The sequence below is a fragment of the Brienomyrus brachyistius genome, chromosome 4 (genome assembly GCF_023856365.1).
Source record: "Brienomyrus brachyistius isolate T26 chromosome 4, BBRACH_0.4, whole genome shotgun sequence".
NCBI lineage: Eukaryota > Metazoa > Chordata > Actinopteri > Osteoglossiformes > Mormyridae > Brienomyrus > Brienomyrus brachyistius.
In genome coordinates, this window is record NC_064536.1 from 24,954,328 (window position 1) to 24,972,818 (window position 18,491).

An 18,491-nucleotide genomic window follows, 5' to 3' on the forward strand; every position below is an offset into this window, starting at 1 on the left:
TGACCTCCTCTTGGTGTCTGAGTCTTGCTCGTAACGATAGTTAGTGGACAATCCTTCAGGACCCTAAGGAGTCTCCCAGCATGTGGGTCGCCCCGCCCATGTGGAGGTCATTCTGGGCTCACCTCCACTATGAAGGAGATATGTCCGTATTGACCCTCCAGAGCCCCACGTCTCGAAGGTGGCCTGGTTTGCCGCTTTCCTGCTGCATGAAGCCACTCAGTCTGCCGCCTCTCTGCTACATGAAGGTGGTCATCCCGCTGCCTCTCCACAGGGTGAAGCAGCTCAGTCTCTTGACTGAGGGTGGGGGCTGGGGGGTGTCCTAGGGAGGGGCAAAGTCAGGTGATGAGCACATTGATTCACTTAATCTGGGCCTTATCAACAGTCCTATCAGACTAAGCGCTTTTGTGTTTCTCTCAGCCCCCGACAGACACATGCAGACACAGATGCTCGCAGCCTGTAGTTTCACTACAGAGATTCTTACAGATAAAATACACTTATTTGTGTCTCACTGACCTCAGGTCTGTGTCTGGTGACTGACACTCACTTCCTTATTCTCCATATCTTCACTGTTTCTCTGTCTCTGTCTGTGACCCAGGACTCCTAGAGTCTGTTGAAAAACCCCTCCTGTCTGCTTGGCTTAGACTGGTTCTGCACTCTTATGTTCTGTTTGCGTGGGGTGTCGCCCCTTCTCACCAACTGACCACAAACTTTATCGTCATGCTGCCTTTGCACAGCCCACCTCACCAACATCATCACTTACAGTAATGGCTGGCTGTTTTATTTTCTATGTTTTACCGTGTACATTTATCCAGTAGGACTGTAACGACAACCTAAATAAGCCTAGAATTATGTTATATTGCATCATGCACACATCATCCATCCATCCATCCATTTTCCAAACCACCTATCCTACTGGTTCACGGGGGGTCTGGAGCCTATCCTGGAACCTATGGGCACAAGGCAGGGAACATCCCAGGACGGGGGGCTAGCCTGTCACAGGGCACACTCACACACCATTCACACACACACCATTCACTCCTAACTGGAGTTTAGTAACTCCCATTAGCTTCAGTATGTCTTTAGACTGTGGGGGGACACTGGAGTACCCAGAGGAAACCCCACGACGACATGGGGAGAACATGCAAACACTACACACATGCAACCCCGGCAGAGACTCGAACCCAGGTCTCAGAGGTGTGAGGCAACAGTGCTAACCACTGTACCCCCATGCCGCCCCCTTGCATATATCATCTAGAGTTTATTGCATCATTTTCTGATGCAATGCAGTACTGCTGCCAGGAGGCTGCTGAAGTAAGCTGACGTCAGCAGTGTACTATATAAAGCCCAGTCGGAAAGGTTGAGCATTTAAAATACTTCAGACTTCGTGGGATACAGGTTAGGCTACTGTTACATAAAACTGTTATTACTTTATCCATTTAGTTACAGTACAGAACAGTAATACCGTGGACAATCTTTGCTAAATTTGTAAGGAAGGGACATTTGTCAAGCAGAAGAAAAGTATCACTTCTCAAGTGAAGAAGGCATATCATCTATACTGGGATGCAAGATTGGCGACCAAGACGAGCCTCGAGCCCCACATATATGCTGTGCTACATGTACAACACAGCTTTCACAGTGGTTGAACGGCAAAAGACCATCAATGCCGTTTGCAGTCCCCGTGGTGTGGAGAGAGCCAGGCAACCGCACAAATGACTCTTTCTTCTGCTTGGTTCCTCCTCTTTCCATTGGGATAACGAAGCAAAAGACGTCGAGAATAATTTTGCATTTTCACTGTAATATTCGTGTTGAGCAAATAAAAATCGATAAAGGAATTTTATCTCAGTAACAAGAATTTTGTAAAAATTTGTTGAATAGTGTTAACTTCCGGGTCAAAACATTTTGTGTAATGTAATTTTGTCATACTGTCTTTAGTATGAAATTCACTCCTGCCTAAATCCCTGACATAAATTTGGAGACAGAATTCCATGTTATCAGGGTATATGAATTTATACACGAGACAGAATAAGACCATTCCTGTATACTGCTGCCACATAGTGGACACAAAGAAAACTGCAGTGAATTCTAAAATTACCGTCAGGATACAATTTAAGCTAGGTACACTACAAACAGGAAGTGACCAATTATACTATAAGAGGTATAACTGTTTTGCATGTAATAATAAAATTCAATAAATGTCTGTCTGTTCAGCTTATTTGTGATTACAGAATAATGAGAATAATTGATTTTACATCCATGCCTCCTCCAGCTGCTGGTCAGGGCACCAGTTTTCATGATTGGTTGCAGGGGCAGGAGTCAGGGAAAACCAAGGAAGTTTATTTAAACAAATCAAACAGGAAACAAAACAGGATCACACACGAACAAAAAGGGACCCTAGACATGGACAACAGGAATGCACAACATCAATGATGGAACTGGTCCCCCACAAGACTGGGAAGCAGTTAAATACTGGATTAATGAGGGAGCAAACAGGAAGCAGCTGGGCATGATCAACATGAGTACAGGGGTGGATCTCAATACCAAGAATGCAAAGACCGTACTTGTGGTCTTGGCAAAACTGGTCTTGTGAATTTTCCTTCCAAGCATGATCTCACAAGATCATGAAAACAGAGAACACTATGAGTCTTCAGCTTTTAAGAAGCACAAGCTGACTGATGCCACTGGACATCTGCAGGACAAGGTCTGTCCCCAGCATGACAAACCCCTGGAGGTCTGCTGCCGTACCGACCAGCAGTGTATCTGTTATCTCTGTACGATGGATAAACACAGAGGCCATGATACAGTCTCAGCTGCTGCAGGAAGGGCAGATATACAGGTCAGACCAGAACTGTCTTGTATATATTATATTATATGTTTAAAATGAACATGAAAATGTAAGGTTTTCTGTCTGTTTCTGTGTTAGTGTGTCGGCTTTGAAGACACAGAAATTTAGTTTGGCTATATAAGCTGCAAGGATGATATACAGAAAATTAGTTACTGTGAATTTCCTATTAATATAATCAGTTGCTGTTTTTTCAATGATGCAAAATATCTGATGTTACTATAAAGTGCAAAATGGTCTGACTGAATTCATAATGAAAACTGCTTCAAACAGTCAGTTATTAACTGTGGTCATGCTAACCACACTTTATTGGTAACCACACATTTTAAGTGCGGATGATTTTACCAAGTATCAGCACATACAAAATTACAGTATCAGATCACGCATAGGAAAATGGTTCACGATGTACTGTCATATGTATGAAGTACAGGATAAAGCACAGGACTTCACTATACTTGGATTCCTTTAACAGTAACTGTGGTTTCAGCTTGAAGCATATGAAACAGATTATGTGCCACCTTGAAATGCAAACACAACTTACTATGCGGAAGAAAAACAATCGACAAAATGTATTAATTTTCAGTACGCGGCATGCAGAAACCATGCTGTACAATAAACTAGCATATCAAGGCAACACCCCAACAGAAGTAGGAGCAACGGCGGAAAAACACACAGCAACAAAACGCAATGAATTGAACCCATGACTGGAGGGTTAACAGTACCCACTGAGCTATGCCGTGGTGTGGGAAACCGGGGAAAACACACTAGGGACTGAAGGGTAGGACACATGAAGGGTAGGAGACATGAAGGGTGGAGTCGGATGGGTGCTGGCCTTGACTGTACCCCCCCACCAAAGGCGGGAACACTGGGCTTGCAAGGGCACCGCCAGGGCCAGAAAGACTAGGAGAATAAAAGACTTAAAGCACAGAACAGAAGGCGAAAAAAAACCCACTAACGGGAGCTAAGGAACTGGACAGACAGAGCCAGGAGGTGAAATAATGGAGCATGGACAGAAAGGCCAAACACATGGAATTGTGGTAGGACCACCAGATGAGGGAACCAGACAAGAAACAGATCAATGGGACCAGGAACACATAAATTGGGGACAGGATGAGTGACATGAGGTGGGGACTGGGATGGAGTACAGGAAATGAAAGGGAAGGGTACAAAAGGTGCTCGATGTGGGGGCCAGACTCGGGAACAGAGGAGGAAGGCACTGGGTAAAAACAGACCAGGGTCGAAAGGACACTGGAGGGTTTGATAGACCGGGAATGAGACACAAAAAGACAGGGTGAGTTGACCGTCATAAGTCTAAATGAAGGATCTCCTGGGCTGAGCAGCGGCATGGCTGGATCCAGTGGGCGCCTGGGGACGACAGGACAGGAGCAGACGGGTGATGAGGGGACTGCAGGATGGGAACAGAGGGCCGATGAAGAGACTGCAGGACTGCAACAGGAACTAGGATCAGAGGGTATTGAAGGACCTGCAGGATAAAGACAAGGAAGCCCCGAGGGCCCTGCAGGACAGGAGTACTCCAAGGGGACTGCAGGGCTGGAGCAGGAGGGAGACATGAGACCTGGGTCAGGGTGGCTGGCCCAACTCCTCCAGGATTCCGCATCAATACGTACCTTTGCCAGAAAGTTTGCTGTGTCTCTCAGCACAGTCTGAAAAGCATGGAGGAGATTCCAGGAGACAGGCAGTTACTCTAGAAGAGCTGGACAGGGCAGTAGAAGGTCCTTAACCAGGGCTGGACTGGGACAAAAAAAGGGCCCTGGCATTTTCGCTTAGTCCGGCCCACCACGATCGGTCGGACACAACCAACAAGTACACCATCATTGCGGTCCCTGTAGATATGCATATCTACTGTTCCATTCCCAAAAATTGACTATACATAAGGACAGAGAGAAATGATTGAATAATTAAAATAATCAAATAGCATCATCTAAGTTTTTCTAGAGAAGGGCTGTCGACGGCCGTTATGTGTTTTAAAGGGTTACCATTAGAATAGTCAGCAGAAGTTGCAATTGAATAAGTTAACTCTGCTAACCTAGCTACAAAAACAATGCAAAATAGCTTATGCTGTGTAATTTGACATTAGCTGACTGAGTCGCTAGTGCAGTAACAGACTGATAATATGACAGACTTTATAATAGTGACAACGATTAGTTTGTTTTATTATAATTAGGGGTGGCCATGGATAATTTTTTTTAATCTAGATTAATTTAGAAATTAATCATTTGAATTCTGCCAAAGACATTCAGAATATCTGTGCTACCTAAATAATGATTAAAAGTAACTAGTGTTTCAGGGGGTTGTTAGAGAATGTTTTGTTTCACAGACGTACTTGGTGATTTTAATCCCTTCCGAATCTGCTATGTCTGTGTTTTTCTCTCACAACCTCTGTAATAATTTCCGAATGCGATGTCTTTGATATACTTTTTCATTCTTTCATCATAGCTTGCATAGTATAAGACCCAGCTCCCAACTTAGTGAATAGATTAACGGCAATATATTTTTTTTATCGCGCAATAAGAGAATCGCATTAACACAGCACGTTAACGCCGATAACGGCCCACCATTAATTATAATATTCATTAATTTAGGTAAATCATCATCTTCCTCGAGGCCCAGCCAGGCCCACACACGCTATCCTGCTGCATCCGCCCTGTTTAACACTCCCTCCCTGTTAAATGATGTAGCTACCATGCTTACCGTTTCAACTACACTCTCCTCCTGCTCACTCTGTCTCTGTCCCTCCTTGACTTCATTGTCAGACACCTGCTCCTCTGCCTGGGTGCCGCCATGACTAGTCACCTCTCCTCCATGTGCTATGTTCACCTGTTTAGTGTTGTCAGGTAACGTTACTGTTGGCTTGGAAACCGAAGCTACAGCACTAAACATGTCGGTTATTTTTGCACATGTTGAGGCATCAACCTCTAGATTTTATTTTTTTTTTGGCCCGCAACTTCTCTGCACCCCCCTTGCGCTTTTGCTTCTCCATCCTAAATCCACTGATTTCTGGCTCTGGCCACTGACTGCATCTGACACAAGAAACAGAGGGGGAGGGGTGGAGCCTGTTAAGAGATGATTAGGCCAGCCCAGTGTCAGTACAGAAAATGAACCAATGGGCCGATGTCCCTGCTTTATGGGCCGGTCGTTGGCCAATTAAAAAATATATATATATTCTTATTAAATCAACCAGCCCCCAAGTGCGTCGGCCCACCGGGCATTTGCCAGGTATGCCAGATTACCAGTCCAGCCCTGTCCTTAACCCATCTGCAGGCACTGTGCTCACTGCCCGGCACCATGCACCCTGAGCACATGTGACAGATGTGAAAGGGTATGGAGAAGCTGTGGAGAACATTATGCTGCCTGTATCATTGTTCAGCATGACCGGTTTGGTGGTGGGTCAGTGATGGTCTGGGGAGGCATATCCATGGAGGGACACACAGACCTCTACAGGCTAGACAACGGCACCTTGACTGCCATAAGTTATTGGGATGAAATCCTTGGACCCATTGTAAGACCCAACACTGGTGCAGTGGGTCCTGGGTTCCCGTTGGTGCATAACAATCCCGGCCTCATGTGGCAAGATGTATGCAGGCAGTTCCTGGAGAATGAAGGAATTGATACGATTGACTGGCCCCCATGCTCGCCTGACCGAAATCCAATATGACACCTCTGGGACATTATGCTTTGGGCCATCCGGCCCTGCCAGGTTGCACCTCAGACTGTCCAGAAGCTCAGTGATGCCCTGGTTCAGATCTGGGAGGAGATCCCCCAGGACACCCTCAGTCGTCTCATTAGAAGCATGCCCCGACATTGTCAGGAATGCATACAAGCACGTGGGGGCCATACAAACTACCGAGTACGATTCTGAAATGAAATTTCTGCAAGACACATTACCCAGTCCGTATCTGTATAGATATCCAGCATTATTTTTTTCCCATTAAGATCTGATGTGTTTTCAAAGTGTTCCATTTTATAATGTTTACACAAAAAGAGCTTTTACTGTGGTTACATTTTACACATTCTAGAACGTACTTACAGTATGCATTTTATTCTTCTTTGATTGGAAGGTGATGAGATATGACAGAATTTGATGGTCCAGGTTTTCAGCACCATGGACAGCATCCACTTACTGTGTCATTTATAATCTGAAATCACTTTGTCAGAATTCACTGGCCAGGTACATCTGCATGTTCACCTGTTTTGGCAATGTGGGTGCATACATTCATAGACAACACAGAACATAAATTAAGAAAAATAGAATAAGTAAAAATAAAATAAAACCAATAAAATAGATGTGAGTATGGAACAAGTATTACTGTACTTAGACCCAGGTCGGTAAAAAATACAGATGGTCAATTTATGGTTCATCCATCCATCCATTTTCTGTAACCACTTGTACTATTTAGGGTTGGGGGGGATCTGGGATGCCCAGGATGGGGCGCCAGCCCATTGTAGGGCAAACTCACAGCTATGAACATTTTGGTAACTTCAGTTAACCTCAGTGGGTTTTCGGACTGTGGGGGGACACCGGAGTACCCAGAAGAAACCCCACAACATCACGGGCAGAACATGCTAACTCCACACACATGGAGCCATTGCAGAGAGTCAGCAGGTAACAGTGCTGACCACTGCACCACCGTGCCGTCCACAATTTATGATAATTATATTATATATATATATATATATATATATATATATATATATATATATATATATATATATATATATATATATATATATATATATATATATATATATATATATATATATATATATATATATATAGATACATATATGTGCAGACATAGCAGCAGCAATATGCAAAAACTGCAAAGGATCTGGAGATAGTGTGTGGGCAGAACAGTGCAAACAATGTGGGGATAAGCTCAAGCCTGATCAGCATTATTACACATAGAAGTGGCTGTTTAAATCATGTTTTGATTTATGTTTGCTTTGTCAGTTACTGATGAGGTCATTTAATGGGTGTTAAACCAGAAACCATTGGATATTTTCATTTGGTGTAGACAAATAGGTGTATGATGTCTTTATTTTAAATTTTGATCTGTCCTCCGGTGCGGCATGGTGGTGCAGTGGTTAGCACTGTTGCCTCACACCTCTGGGACCTGGGTTCAAGTCTCCACCTGCATCACATGTGTACGGAGTTTGCATGTTCTTCCCATGTCGTCGTGGGGTTTCCTCTGGGTACTCCGGTTTCCTCCACAGTCCAAAAACATGCTGAGGCTAATTGGAGTTGCTAAATTGCACATAGGAGTGAATGCGTGAGTGAATAGTGTGTGAGTGTGCCCTGTGATGGGCTGGCCCCCCATCCTGGGCTGTTCCCTGCCTTGTGCCCATTGCTTCCGGAATAGGCTCTGGACCCCCCGCAACCCAGTAGGATAAGCGGTTTGGAAAATGGATGGATGGATCTGTCCCCTTTTCCCCTTGATTTATGGGCTGCTGTTAGCTGACATGGGCTGGCATGGTTTTACTGTAGGGTGACAAATGAGTGGTCCTGGTTTTGCGTGTTACATCACACTCTGAGAGGCCCACTGATTGGTGGGCCCTGGCTGGGAGGCGTGACCTGAAAACCACAAACCATTTACTTCACGTTTAAAAGATTCTTCATTTTTAATGGTGCTTCCTCTGAGCCAGGGAGACTGTGGTTTATGATTATGACTGAGAAAACTCTGTTCTGCCAGTCAGTAAGGACTCCTAAGAAAAATATTTTAAACCTGAAATGCGAATAATGTGAAATATACAGTAGAGCAGCTGGTTGGATGCAGAATAATAAATGAGGGTTAATGGGCAGGTGAGATGAAGCATTTCATACATCATAATGTGTTTCTTTGTCGGGGCTTGTGACCCGGGACAGTCACTGTTTGGCTCTGGGAACATTCCAGAAAGAAAGAGAGAGAGAGAGAGAGAGAGAGAGAGAGAGAGAGAGAGAGAGAGCAGAGCCAGTGCCTGCTACCATGCTGTCAGTGTGGGAACAGACTGCTCTGTCCTGCCCGACTCCCGTGGGTTTGCTGGATGTGTGGCAGGACAGAGCAGGAGAATGGGCATGTGGGAAGGGCTCCAGGCTCCCGCTGAGGCCACAGCAAGAGGGCGCTAACATGGAACAGGCGATGACATCCCGGTTATTACTCAGAAACATAGGCGACTGTAGGCTTTCCTCCCAGGGCGTGAAAGGGGAGAGAGCCCAACCAGTTATGCATCCATAGTAAACATGGTATATAGTCCCAAATACTTATTCTGACACATTGACATTGTCAAATATAACTTTGCACTGTAACTTTATTTAATTTAACTTAATATATAATAATAACATTTTCATCAGACCAGTAGGGGGTAAATTTCACCTTGCAACCTTGGCACAAGTGACATATTCATGAGCACCCCGCACAAGTCCTTAAGAACACGCAGAACACCAGCTAACCTTTTCTCTATCACTTTTTCACCACCATCTTTCTTCCAGTTCTCGGCTCCTGCTTCCTCCCTCACTAACTAAGCCCCGCCCACCTTGGCTGTATCGGCCTGCTTTTCGCTTGATGGAGTTAATCTCCCATCCTGTGGATATGCGGCAGGCATGTTTAACAAGCATTTGTGTTTGTATGTGTGGGAAAGTCATCCCAACGTTTATATCTACAGAGGCTGCTGAATCCCAGGATCCTATAGCTGTAAAATAAAACATGCAGTCAGTATTACCCAATGCATACACTTCAAGTCTACAAAGAGCCTTAAATAATTGTTACTTGGTGGGAGAGCATAATACCCATGAACACCACAGATAAACAATCCCAGTTAAATCTTCCAGTTTTCCCATTGTGTACTTTCATGGTGCTAATTGGAAAATACAGAACTTGGTGTAAAAGAACTCCTGAAGAGTCACTGTGGGAATATTAGCCGGTCAATCCGCTCAGCTCTGCCTGTAAAGTGCCATGAATTTTAAAAGGATTTAATATGCTGTGCACATTTTGATCTGAGCATAGAGCAAGAATTTGTCTTTTCTGATGTTTTTAATTGTTTGTTTATTACTACCCAATGCCCATCCCACACTCCACAGCACTGCATAAAAAAAAATAAAAAATTGACTAATTTAATACCAGCAGTATCACTTTACAGGATCTTGCAGATAGAAGCACACAGGACTGCAAAGTCTCCAGAATCTGTCTGATTTATGGTTCAGGTCATGTGTCAATTTCTCCTTCAGGAGAAGGGCTGATATCTGTGACATCCTCATATAGGAACATGGGGAATGGATCTGAGAAGCAAAATGCATTTTTGCTAAAAACAATAGTGTCAGGATCGCGGGTGTAGTGACAGGCTGGCTGGCAGGAAGGAACAGGCAGGCAGGCGGAATACGGGAAAACTGGGGATTTATTAGGGGATAGAGGGCTAAGGGAATAGCAGGACATCGCTCAGACACTAACATCAATGACGGACAACCAGGCAGGGCAAGACGTGGACTAATAAAGAAAAGACATGGCGAAATAACAAGGAACAGCTGGGTAGGATCGGGGAAGCACACGTGGATAATCAGAGGGGCGTGGCACACACGAGGATCAGATGGGCCGGGCATGACAAATAGAGTAGTGAGCAAATTTTAAAATCCCCTGGTCCAATAAATAAAAGAGAGAGGATATTGTAAATTGCTTCTCAAGAATGTCTTGCATTAGAGACTGAACCTCTTTCCAGAACTTTTATATATGTTCACAAGACCAAAACAGGTGGAAAAATGATCCAGCATGTGCTTTGCATTTATACCACAGATTTGAAATATTAGGGAACATTCTATGGAGGCGGACTGGTGTGTAATATGTCTTATGAAAAAACTAAACATTTTGTTCATGTATTGAAATCGAGGTATATTTGGGAAAGATCTTGGTACAAACCGTGTTCCAGTCTGCAGGGCTAAATCATACATCCAGGTCATGTTGCCAAATTGGGTTAAAAGCAGCAAAATACGATGCATCGGAGTACAGGAGTAAGAAATAAATCACAGAAATATTACCTGAAATGTTCTGGCAGAGAGTAAGAGATTTTCAAGTTCTGAAAGCTTCTAACATGTCCCATTCTCCTTTAACAGAAAGTCAATAAAGTCTCATATCTGAAAGAACTTCATTATTTAAAAAAATCATTATTTGAGATGCTATAATAGGTCCTAAGTTACTTAAAAGACTTTAGGGAGTCATCAATCAGTAGATCTGAAATATCTAACAGATTGTTCAACAAATAAACCAGTGATTCTTAACTGTACATGAAAATCAGGATGTAAAGTCAAAGGTGAATGTAAGGAGAAAGTCCAGGGGATTTTAAAATATCTTTTCTCATCTCTACATAGCAACAATGTGTTATATGTAATAATATTATCTCTAACAGAGATTGCCTGATGAAAGGTTGAGATTTAAGCAAATGCTAGTGGCTGGGTAAAGACTCCAAACCAATCCATAAAGAATCGTGTTGATTCATCAACCAAGTCAACACTATATTGGACCTGTGCCTCTCCACTACATATTTCAAGTACAATGAATGTTTTTACAGACAAAAACATGGCTGTGCCATGAGTTCACCTGTGTCCCCTATTGTGGCCAATCTCTGCGTGGAAGAAGTAGAGATCAGAGCCCTGAGCTCGTTCCTAGGGATCATACCCTACCACTGGTTCAGGTACTGCATGTGGATGGTACCTGAGTCAAAATAAAAAAGGGTGAGGTGGAGAATTTCACCACACACATCAACGCTGTGGACATTAACATCAAATTCACTCGAGAAGATGTCACAGGCAATAGCTTGGCCTTCTTGGACTGTGCGCTACACAGTGAGGAGGAGAGGAACCTCAACACTGAAGTGTACAGGAAACCCAGACATACTGACCAGTATTTGCTCTTTGACTCTCACCACCCGCTGGATCACAAACAGAGTAATCAGAACCCTACACCATCGGGCAAAAAATGTCCCAGCTTGAACAGAGGGAAAGGAGAAGGAACACAAACATATCAAGGAGTCTCTCAAAACATGTGGATATCCTAACTGGGCTTCCTTGAAATCTATGAGAAGATCAAATAAGAGCAGTACTACAATGGACAGGAAAGAGAACAAACGTAAGAGCGTTGTCATCGCTTATGTTGCAGGGGTGGCTGAAAAGCTCAGGAGGATTTTCAACAAACACGGCATCCCTGTATATTTCAAAGCAGGCAACACACTGAGACAGAAACTGGTCCACACCAAGGACAAGATACACGAACACAGAGCAACGTCGTATATGCAGTTCAGTGCAGTGTGGAATGTACATATCTGTACACAGGAGAAACCAAACAGCAGCTCCAGAAACGCAAGGCTCAACACAGGAGAGCCAGCTAATCAGGACAAGACTCAGCAGTTCACCTACATCTGAAAGTCAAGGGCCACTCCTTTGGTGACCAGAACGTTAAGATTCTAGACCGGGAGGCTGACTGCTTCAAACGAGGTGTGAGAAAAGCAGTTTACTGCAAGATTGAAGGACCCTCGTTAAACAGAGGAGGTGGCCTTAGGCATAATTTATCACCCATTTACAATGCAGTTCTTTCATCTCTGCCCAGACGGTTTCATAGTCGTTCACACCCTGGCCCAGGTGGTCACAGTGACATACATGAAAGCCAAAGGAAACAACAACCCACAGGTGACCATTAAGTATTAACGACTTGAGGACTTTATAAAGTATTTATAAACCTGCTACTCTAACCTTTGTCTAATGACCGAAGCAGAGCAAATTCTTAAAGTCACCTGCCTTTCCGACTTTAATATTTACATTGTACCATATTATCTCATACCTCATAAAAACAAACCAGATCCATCCATTCACTAAGATTCCAGCTGTTTATCCTGGTCAGAATGGTGGCCATCAATGATCCATATGAATATGAAGATTTACATATAGGAAGAACCCAAAATGCATTGAAATATTTCATTTACTTTCTGTTTAAATATGCTGGAATGTGGAGTAAGAGAGGGTGAGACCCTGTCCCAGAGTAAGTGATCCTCACCTGGAGGTCCATCAGTGAAGAAGAGGATGAAGAGGAGCATCAGAGGAGCCTTATGTGTGTGTCACTGACCTCAGATCTGTGGAGACTGACGCTCACTTCCTGATTCCCTGTAACTTCACTGCCTCCCTTTTATGGGTTTTAAATGTTTAAAAATCATCCATCTGTCTTTCACCCTCTTACCCAGGATGGGGTCACTGTCAGTCTGGGGCACATCCCAGGAAGCACAGGACACAAATCGGGGGACTCAACACCACACTGAGATCCGAGGCAGAATTCAAACCCCAGAAAGTATGAGGCGTCCGTGTTACACACTGATACACCACTGCAGCTTGTAGGCTTAATGAAAAGCATCTTTATTAACAGTATGTATGATGGGCCACACAGTCTGTGGTCTGCATTTTAAATAATACTCAATTTATCAATAAGCAAACGCCTAAAATTCTGTGGAAACCTAAAGCTAAAGCTTTTATCCTGAAATGTGATATGATGGTAACAGGTCAGCTTCTAATTCCACAGTCAGAGGAGAGCAGGGTTGCGAAATAGCAAAGCTGCTCCAGCAGGGGGCAGTGAAGTGCGCAAGAAGAGCATAAAATTAAAGCCGGAGCCCTTAGACCTCAGTAAATGCTCAACAGTACAAGAGACAAACAGACACTGGCAAATACCCTGAAAATGATGCATATTGAAATAGCAAACATTTTATTTTATACTAAACAAACAGCATAGCTAATGATAATTTTTCCATTTATATGAATGAAAAGTGACAATTCACAGACCAAGATAATATCTTACATTTACATTTATTCCATCTTGTCCAAAGCAACGTACAAGTGAGGCAAACATTGATCATACTATAATGTGAGAGAGCTGCATGCTATTTAAATACAGCTCACATCACTGTAAGATGCTCCTCCCTGGTGATGATCACTGTAGTATCTGTGTCTCCCTCACAGCTCTCATCCAGAGCAGCAGCTCCCCACATGTAGAGGAGCCTCTCTGTGTTGCTGCCCCCTACTGGAAAAGGAACAGATAAGCATTAACATCGGCTACTTGATTCATCATTTTAGCTTCTGAGGCACCAGCACCTTCCTTAGCATTTCAGGCAGTGTGGTGTGTTAATGTTACTGCTACAGAAACAGGAAATGAAGCAGAGCAATAGCTTAATCTAGGAAACCTCTTTAGTTCACTTTCATCTGGTTTATAATTTGAAGCCAAAGTAGCTGCGTATATGATGTTGGAATTGTGGCTCTATGCAGCGTCAAAGGAAACATACGACACACATGAAGCATCACAGACTAAATGTATCACAGCTCACGTTAGAGCAGATTCTCCAAACTCACCTCTCTGTGCTTCAGGGCGACTGAGCTGTAGATCACATCACTGGCTGGGGTTACAGCAGGATGGTGTGAAGAACATCTAGAGGACACCTGCTGAGAGTATTTAGCTGCTTACAGTGGAGGTACGAGACCAACCTTTGTACAGAAACCACAAATCCAAACCCAAAACCTCCCCTCCAAATCACTGTGAAATATCAGGGGTATCATGGTACTTCTTGGTACATTACAGCTAATTCTGATACACATGGATCTGACAGATCAGCTGAGGTGTAGATGTAGCCAGTGAGGACATTATTGATATATGTTTTACTCTCACTGTGATACTCATGCTGAACACTGATTTACATAAAACCATCTTACCTGTGGATCTGGCAGGAGAATGGAGCTGTAGGTGACATCAGCACCAGGCTCCACAGAGGCCTGAGAGAGGAACATGTTATTTGCTTTTAGAAAACATTTTAACTGCGACTTAACAACTGGCTTATGAGAAAGTGTCTTACAAAATGCTGTCTCTTCACACACTAATAACATCACGTTTGGAGACAGGGGCTACAGTCATAAATACCATCATAAGTATGTTATTTCTGTGCTTTACCTGCTCTGCCGGGTCTCCCTTGGTGATGCCAGTTCTGTCTATGACGGCGTATTCATGGTCTGGGTTCAACTAGAAAAAAGCCACAACTCAACATTCAAACCAATCACTCCTCACATCAGCGTTATTTACAGAGATAAACTTCTTAATGAGTTACTGGCTGTTAACAGTTTGGTTTCTGTTTTTGTTCTTTTTTAAGAGAAAACCTTGCTGAATTTTCTACAGTTTCTCCCCATATTAAACATGAACTCACTGTTAATTCTGTACTTCCTGCATTTTGGTTCATGGCCCTTTTTTTCTCTACAGGGAAAGAAATGAGAAATAAAGTCAAAGAAATTTATTCTGATCACATCACTCACTTTCAGCTGATTCTGTTAATTTGCTGTATGACAAACACACGGTCATTTCCTCTTGGTTATCATGTACATATGTGTGTAAATGTTACCCAGTCTAATAACTGTATAAAACTACACAAATGTATATGAGCAATTGGCAACTCAGGTGAAATCTGATTACCAGCCTGCACTTACTGGTAACCCAGTTAATGGTGCTCAGTTGGCCCTGGTTGGAATAACTAACTTGTTTGGGGTTTTATAAGCTCAGCTGGGTGGACACAGACCCAGAGGGTCAGAGGAAAGTCTGCAGGATCATGGAGGAAGGATCCTTCAGGGCTGCTGTGCTCTGATGTCCTGTTTGCTCCACAGTGGGTTTTAGCTCTGCGCTGTTTTTAGTCTGTGTTCCCAAAGGAGCTATGACCATGTTTTGTGTTTTAATGTTACTGTATAACCTGTGTGTCTGAATGCTGCTGTCTGTGTCTCTGTCCAGCCGTCTTTGGAAAAGGATAAAAGCATGAAGTTGTATCTGCTGCTTACAGGAGTGCAGAGGGACATGCATCACTGCTCAGACACTCAGGTCACTTATACACCGTCTGCATCAGCAGATACTCACTGTGTTTGTCCCACACTTTCCATGTGATGATGATGATGATCAACAGCAGCACCAATAAGCCCAGTCCTACATACAGAAACAAGCTGGACCAAAGAGCTGAATGAGAGGGTGGATGTGAACAGTAAAGTCTTACATGCTTTATAGCAACACGATTCAGCCTCATCTGTACCATTACACAGGATACATGTGAGAAACAGGAGACATTAACAAAGAGCATGAAAAGAAGCAGAGAATTTCAACTGCCAGTTTTACTGTTAATTTTGTACATATATTAATATTTATATATTTCCACTTGTACATATATAGTTTTTATCATATTGTTGTTAATTGTTGCTGCTCTGTTCTTGTACTGTCCACTTACTGCCATGACTATGCAAATTTCCCACTTGTGAGACTAATAAATGATTATCTTATCATCTTATCTTATCTTATCTTTCTTATTATGATTTTAAACAACATTTTATATCCATCCATCCATGCATCCATCCGCCCATCTTCCAAACTGGCCTTCAGCCTTTCCCCAGCAGCATAGGGCACAAAGCAGGGGCTCAACCTGGATGTGATGCCATCACAGGGAAATTATAATTAAGGAATAAAAGAAAATCAATGTTCCCATAAAATAACAGAAGTTTCCCATCACTGTGTGATCAGGGAGACGCTCATAGCTGGACACCACACTGCTGTAAGTGCTGCTGGATGCTTACCTCTGTTTTTCATTATTCCCTCCTTCTTCATCATCTGCCAAAAATGGACAGCAGTGGAAACAAGAGAAAGGATTGTTACATAACAAATAAACATCCCTGTTCCTGGGGGCCACTACAGATTTTGGGCCCCTGAAAGCATATCAGATTGGGCCCTCAGCCCAGACCAATACGATTATGTTCCTAATTTCTTAGTGTCCCATCAATTGGGGATGCATGAAATCATCCTAACTCCGCGCCCCCCTTTACAGCACCTCTGCCCTGTTCTGTCAGCCAGTATAGACTGTGAAAGGTCATTTCTAAAACTGAAAACAAATAATGAAAATTATTCAATTAAACATCTGTTTTGATGCAGAATAAATTAGGATTGTGAGCAAAGAATCCACATCCCAGGGCCCTAATAGTGGGCAGGTAAATAATGTTATTAATATATCATAATGTATTTATGGTTTAACTGGATCAGTTATTACAGAGTGTAACTGTAACACTGGCCTTTGCTGCAGTTAGAAACTACCTGCAGACAATCACCAAGTCTGTACAGCTTTAGTAACAATTAATCCCTACAAATGTCTGAAATCTGAAGGGAATAAAGTTTTTGATGTATGACGGTAAAAACCTACATGTAACATTTTCCAAACATTGCACACATGATAAATGGCTGTAAGATGAATATGTCTGTCTGTCTGTTTCCTGTAAGCTGATGCCTGTGATGTTTTATGAAAGACATCTGACTGGGTGTCTGACTGAGAAAATAGTCAGATCTGTAATATTTGTCATATTATACAAATGTGTCATAAACTAGAAATATGTGAATCCTGAGGCCTCTGTACAGCTGCCAGGTGTAACATGCAGATCAGACACTCATGTATTTGATAAGGAGTAGAACCTGTATATGATGAGGTCATTAGGCTGTATTATGGGATGTCTCCCTTAGAAGTAATGCTGATATTCAAGTTAATTTTCCTGTACATTCATACAAACACTTGAAATTATAGCCATCAAACATACGCAACTAACAGTAAATTAAGTTTCATAAAATTGATATTGAAAACATTTTCTGCGTTAATGTCCATCCTTTTTTACCTGAATGACATGTTACATACTGTGCATCTCACTGGCTACAGTCTGCAGTACAGACATCTTACCCTCAGTGACTGACAGGTAAACCCGTGATCCCACAGCTGAACCTCTGCTGATCTCCACACCACACCAGTAGGAACCAGAGTCCACAGCTGTCAGATTGTTCATGGTCACATTGAAGACTCGCTGGTCAGGATCATCTCTGATTGACACTTCACCAATTATCTGTGTAGAGTCAGTACGTACTTTGGGAGTACATGAACTCCAGTCACTCCCATTGCACCAGTATTTCACATGTTGTTGATACATGTTGTCATAGAAACATGCAATGGTGACAGATCCTCCTCTCTGTACAGTCACCGTGTTCACTGTGGACACACCTGCAGGGACAGTATGAAAATTACCCAGCTGATTAACTCTTACTCCCTCTTACACCATTTATACACATATTCATGAAGTCAATACCAGTATACTGTAGGCTGCTGTACTTTACTCTGCAGGATATTAACATTTGTTTTGAGTGAATGTTGTATTTAATATCACTATATTTGCAAAAATATGAAAACTGATTAGATAAAATAAAATTAGCCTGCAAAAAACCTTATTTCCTTATAGTTGCTTCTTTATGTCAGCAGCCATAACACCTGCAAGTTAGGACCTGGCCAGTACTTGCATGGGAGACCAAAATAAGTAACTGCTGTAAGAGGTGGGTGTGACCAACAGGTTAACCCATCCTGTGGTCTGTGTGGGTCCCAATGGCCCAGTGCAGTGACGGGGACACTGTGCTGTAAAAATGGTGCCGTAATTCAGATGTGATGTAAAACCCAGGTTCTGTATCTTGGATGTCATAAGTGATTCCTCCGCATCTTTCAAAAGAGTAGGGCTGGAACCCAATGCCCTGGCTAAACTTCCCACTGTGGCCCTTTCAAATCTGGCCTCCTGATCATCCCCTATGTCTAATTAGTG

At 43.0% G+C, this 18,491-nt stretch overlaps 2 protein-coding genes across 2 annotated transcripts in view; both read right to left on the minus strand.

Moving 5' to 3' along the window:
* Positions 1-18,491, minus strand: part of LOC125739860 (uncharacterized) — a 409,273-nt gene that overhangs the window by 293,663 nt on the left and 97,119 nt on the right. The window lies entirely within an intron of this gene.
* LOC125740070 (CMRF35-like molecule 1) lies at positions 13,200-17,905 on the minus strand. The gene is made up of 8 exons (XM_049010784.1): positions 17,591-17,905; positions 16,449-16,482; positions 15,745-15,827; positions 15,050-15,096; positions 14,800-14,868; positions 14,565-14,624; positions 14,208-14,297; positions 13,200-13,881 (listed from the first exon to the last, which is right to left on the minus strand). The coding sequence occupies exons 1-8, from the start codon at positions 17,832-17,834 to the stop codon at positions 13,879-13,881; spliced, it is 630 nt and encodes a 209-aa protein (XP_048866741.1). The 5' UTR covers positions 17,835-17,905; the 3' UTR covers positions 13,200-13,878.

What these genes read in the sequence shown, in the direction of transcription:
- LOC125740070 (XM_049010784.1), bottom strand. Translation starts at nt 17,834, where the DNA reads ATGTATCAACAACATGTGAAATACTGGTGCAATGGGAGTGACTGGAGT. An exon ending in TTACCTGTCAGTCACTGAGG is followed by an intron (nt 16,483 to 17,590) that starts GTAAGATGTCTG and finishes CATTTTTGGCAG; the next exon opens with ATGATGAAGAAGGAGGGAAT. An exon ending in GGGAATAATGAAAAACAGAG is followed by an intron (nt 15,828 to 16,448) that starts GTAAGCATCCAG and finishes TCTTTGGTCCAG; the next exon opens with CTTGTTTCTGTATGTAGGAC.